The sequence below is a fragment of the Ruditapes philippinarum genome, unplaced genomic scaffold (genome assembly GCF_026571515.1).
Source record: "Ruditapes philippinarum isolate M1 unplaced genomic scaffold, ASM2657151v2 ctg2535_1_1_1_1, whole genome shotgun sequence".
Classification (NCBI taxonomy): domain Eukaryota; kingdom Metazoa; phylum Mollusca; class Bivalvia; order Venerida; family Veneridae; genus Ruditapes; species Ruditapes philippinarum.
The window spans coordinates 389,764-395,050 of NW_026858958.1; the positions used below are offsets into that span (position 1 = coordinate 389,764).

The window sequence follows — 5,287 nt, forward strand, 5'->3', positions numbered from 1 at the left end:
TTATTCCTTTGGAATTATTAATCCAAAATGGTTAGTATTGTTGACTAAAAGCCCACCTGTAATGTCTCTTTATATTGGCGACCAAACTGTCTTGGACGAATTGACTAAGTCCTTTCAGTAAATGCTGATACATTTCAGTATTTCCTATACTGCTCTTCTTGTATTTAACAGCCTATAATATACATATATAAAAGACAAAGTATCCCACTCAATCAAATTTATTACTGCTGTGTAAAGGTAAATAGGGTAAATGTATTACCTGTGTTTCATTTAAAAAAAAATGAATTATTTATTTTACTTATAAAAATGTCAAGGATCAAACAAAATTATTTGAAAACAATATAATTTTATAATACCTCTGTGACACTCATTTTAAATATATGATCCTCAGTTAGTCCAGGAATTGTCATCTTAAGTTTTCGAACTGTGTCTAGCCACGTTTTCTCGCTTTCACCACGTTTTATCACAACATCCCATTTATTGCATACAAACAGCATAGTTTTTGGATCAAAACTAGATAGTTCTGTTTCTGTGACAAGTTTCTGTTGTTCCGAAATGATTTGTAATATCTGCAAATAAGGAAATTGTAAATAAAACCCTGTATACGAGTATAACAAAAATACAATAAAGACGACTTTTTCATAATAAAGAATAATTTATTAATTGTTTATACAAAATAAAAAAATTAATATTTTCACAAACTTTTGTCCGATCTCAAAACTTAATTATGCGATTATATACAAAAATACAAAACTGCTGTTGATATTTGCCGTTTGGCATTGAGATCCTCAAACATAAATCCTCCAACAACAACAATTCATGCATGGTTTATATCTTCAATATTTATTTGACGCGTTCCGGAAAATTATAATAATTAATCAATACATAACAAATATGACGTCAAATCAATAACGTAAATTTATGTGCTGGCAATTAGGTTTCGCATAGGTTTCACGAATATTATTGTTTTTATGATAAACTTGCATATCTTTCTATATTACTGAAACTATCATGTTGCTTAGTTTTTAATTGCCACCATGACATAAATGGATAATTAATGTGTGGTTCAGAATAACTTGTGATCACTCTTGCTAATAGTCACCTACTTCAGTTTGTTTCATTGCTTACTGGAACCAGATGTTAGTATTGGTCTCTCTGTGATAGCTGCAAATTTTTTTCCTATTCTGCATTTCAGTTTAATTGTATGTTATGGTCCTTTGAAATTATTGACCCCAACAATTCTGATTTAATCAGTGCTATGGGCGTGAGACTCCATTAAAGCGAGTCTGATATTTGCACTTACATAATTTTGTGTCAATCTCGTGTTCTTTTAAAGATTATTAGATCATTAGAATTAAGAAAATACAAAATGTTTACTAAACAATTCATAATGTACATGTTTCACTAGCAAAAATTACCATAATTATCTAATTTTTATAAATTGTATTAAATTATGATGAGGCAACATTTTATTGCAAGTTGAAGCATGTTCTAACATTTTCAGTTTTGTAATAATTCTGGACATATATTCATATGATTATAAACAAATATTCTCTGACATACAGTATCTTCCTGGATTCCTCCTGCATTTGCACTGTTAACAATATAAATGAAAGCAACAGCTTTTGGGAGGTATTTAACTAGCTTCTCTGTCATTTCCTTGCTTTCTCCTACACCAGGCGAATCAACAATTGTCACATTTTCCTGTGTAAAAATGAAACATTTTACCAGGAATGCAAAAGACATATGAGCTTAAGATCAAAGGAATACTAGCAAGACCAAATTTAAACGCTACAGATCCAGTTAAATCAGATATTGTAGTGATATAACATGTATTCACAAAACCTTTCAAGAAGTAAATATGAGCAGACGTTCATCTTGATGAAGATATTTGTATATTATCAAGCGTGTTCATAAGGTATTTGTTATAGAAATTATTGTTGTAAACAAGTAGATAATAGATAAATAGGGATAAAACAGTCGTCATGTAATGAACACAGATATAAAATATGTTATTGCAATCCCATAACCTTGGATATTGTTCAAAATATATAAAATTGGGTTAAAGATCCAAAATAAAAAAAGTAAAAATATTAATATATATAAAAAATTTTATAAGTTTTATAAAGGAAAATTTTGAAAATTTTTAAACTGGAAAAAAACACAAAAGTTACCTTAAACCATACATTCAAAAAAAGAATTACTTTTATAAAGGTACGGGCCCGAAATGTTTTTATTTTTTTTGAGGCACTTTTTTATTCTAGACATTTTCTCTACAAGTCTTTTTCTTTTTCCGATCCTTCCCCAAATATCAAATGTTTATTTTCTCCATTTTCCAAAGTACCTAAATTTTTTAAAATTTTCTATTGTGTTTTTTGACAGATTGTGAATGTTGGAAAGGGGGAAACTGGCAAAACATCGGCCCCTTCAGAAGATTTGAAAACTGCTTTCCCCAAAAACAGTTTCACCTTTAGAAAAAATGAGTTACATTTGATAAAAAATTTGGGATTCTTCATTGAATTTTTTTATTTTATATTGGGTCGGCAAAATCCCCCGGGATAAAAATTAAGCACAAAAAACGCACACAAATATATAAAATTCAAAAATTTCAGTGTCCATTTTCGCCCTGTAAAACTGGTTTTCTGATTGGAAAGGAAAAACCTAGAAAAATTTAAAAACGCGTCAGTCTTTTTGTAACCCAAACAATTGCCTTAAATAAGGAAATTATTAATTTAATCCCACCTTTTTCCATAACATTTCGAAAAACGAACCCGCGGGCCTATTCTTTGCTTTGCAATCATTTAATTTCTTTCAGATAATCCCAAAGGTTCTGTTTAAAAAAAACCTAATTTTAAAAGGCGTTAAACACTTGTCTGAGCAAAAAAATTTATTAGTTTTATTTTAAAATTTTAAATTTTTTTCAATATTTGTTTTGTTATTTAAAAAATTTGACTCTAAAACCCGAATTGTATTTTTACATTTTTTAAAAAAAAGTTATTTTTCAAAATTTTTATTTTTTAATTAATCCCTGTATTAAACTTTATGAATGTCTCAAACCCTGGACGAAAATAACAGGGAAAATTTCCAAGTAGGGATTCTAAACCTAATAACATAAAAATTTTTGAATTGTTCTTATCTAAAAAAAAAAATGCTTTGAATTCTAGCTTAAATTTAAGTTGATAATTTGGCGACTTTTAAGTTTTATAAAGTGAATAAGAAAATGTTAACCTCTTGTTGTTGTTGTTTTACTCAAAAGTTTTGAAAAAAAAAATAAAAAAATTTCTAAAACAAAATTTAATGTGACATTTGGAAATTTAAACATATTTCGACCTATTTCAAGTCTGCAATTTTCATTTCATTTTATATCTCGTACCTTAAATCTATACATTCAAAAGATTTATGTGGTGTTTAAGTTACTGTTACACTAAACTTACATTCATAATGTTTCTCTCGCGGTGTTAGAGTCAGCATTAAGCGAGTGTTGCCTTTATCAGATCTAAAAACCTCTCCGTGTGTCTCTAAAAGTTCAAATGAGATACTCTTTTCATCCAACCAGTCTGACGCATCTTCTAAACTTAAAGAATCAACATCTTCTGGAGCGCAAGTCCATTGCCATATCTTCTGTTATATACACGTCGTGAAAATCCTTAGTCGTTTTTAGATATCGCTTTCTTTACAGATACGATTTAATCCGTCTTTGAAAATGTCAAACTAGTTGCAGTATTTGAAAAACTGTGGTCTAGCTGATTTGCTAAAATTAGAAACTTGACAATTTGTATATCTTATCGAAAACCAAAATAAAATCAAGTATTGCAAACAAATTTTTAGATGATAAGTCATAATTTCACGTTTAAAATTCTTTAACAAATTTATTCATGTTATACATGAGAATATAGTTCATGTTTACATTTTTGAACAAAAATAGTCCCACAAATGACATTGATTGTATTGTTTATAGAAGAAACATATAAATGTAATTTGACAATAAAATGGGCCAAGATGATTTACTTTCAACTCGTATACCACCGACAAGCTACGTCAAAATGTCCACAATTTCAATACCCGTAATAAATTGTATAACGATAGTTCTGTCTAAAACCATGACAAAATAGTGATTTCTTTGTTACAGGTAATTTTTTTGCGCATTATTATCTAGTGTTAAAATGTGACTATTAAAAGTGTTATAATTGACGAACAGTAATCTGATATTTAATTAACGAATGTCAAATTAGCCTACCAAATTGAGAGTGTTTTATATAAAACATGTCTTTTCGATTTTGTTTGATTATGCATGAAGTTTTTTTTTAATACGCTATTTATCTTGATATCATTTTTGTTTAAATTTATAGTACAGTTATTTATATTGTTACTTACTTTGTTTATAGTCGTGAGAAATGAATATGCCTATTTAAGCAGAGAATAGTAGTGCAATGAACACTGAATTGAGAAAATAATATGATCAATGCTGTATACATACTGTAAATGAATATGTTAACCTTGCTCGTCGTCGATTGATTCACCTCTTGTTGTGTTATTGCTTCAATTTTATTAGCTTTGTCTAAGTCGTTATCATCAATAATCCAGATGTACCTTACTCCATGAAAGCTATTCATGCATACATTTCTCTATATAACATGTATTAAAAAACGTTGATCAATGCACTATGACAATATGATAATCCGGAATATCTCGTTGATTACCCATAAATATACCGGAAACTAAAATTCAACACGTGACTTTAGACGCCAGGTGGTGTACTTTTTGCATAGTATATGTAACAGGTATATTTATTTAACATCCGGGTGTGGGGAAATATGATTCATTTCCATAGTATTATGTCTTCAAGGTTAGCTTTTAAAAAAGCTAGTAGCGACTCGCTTCGTAATTTTTTTCCAGGGGTGTGTTTAAATGTAAAAATGACAGTTCTGTTAGCTGAAGAGACTTCAGCGAAGTGACATATAAAGTTATGGAAGCCAGTTCTCTCAGTTTAACAAAGAGGAAATTCAATATGAGTATATATGAAGATGCATATAAACAGATAGAATGAAGTCCCTATGTCTATGCACATTTACTATATGGCCTGTTGACCAAAAAAATGTTAGATAGGTAGAATTCATAAAGATGTCTCTTTATACGAAGTTAAGTTGTAATATGTTATTTAGTATTGGAATGAGTGACAGACACAAGTCCTATACAGTATATTACTGAAGAACTCTCTTGCATGTGAGCGAATTTAGATTCATGGGGCATGATTAACATTTGATTTGGCATTGGTACATATTCAATA

General features: G+C 29.1%; 1 protein-coding gene across 1 annotated transcript; it reads right to left on the minus strand.

Moving 5' to 3' along the window:
- LOC132754793 (uncharacterized) lies at positions 1-1,829 on the minus strand. Its single transcript, XM_060745505.1, has 3 exons — positions 1,564-1,829; positions 357-569; positions 1-172 (listed from the first exon to the last, which is right to left on the minus strand). The coding sequence occupies exons 1-3, from the start codon at positions 1,744-1,746 to the stop codon at positions 32-34; spliced, it is 537 nt and encodes a 178-aa protein (XP_060601488.1). The 5' UTR covers positions 1,747-1,829; the 3' UTR covers positions 1-31.
- Positions 1,830-5,287: the final 3,458 nt, after the last annotated feature.

Coding starts and splice junctions, on each gene's coding strand:
- LOC132754793 (XM_060745505.1), bottom strand. CDS start 1,746: ATGTCTTTTGCATTCCTGGTAAAATGTTTCATTTTTACACAGGAAAAT. Junction 570..1,563: donor GAGGAATCCAGGAAGATACT/GTATGTCAGAGA, acceptor CCTTATTTGCAG/ATATTACAAATCATTTCGGA. Junction 173..356: donor TTAAAATGAGTGTCACAGAG/GTATTATAAAAT, acceptor TGTATATTATAG/GCTGTTAAATACAAGAAGAG.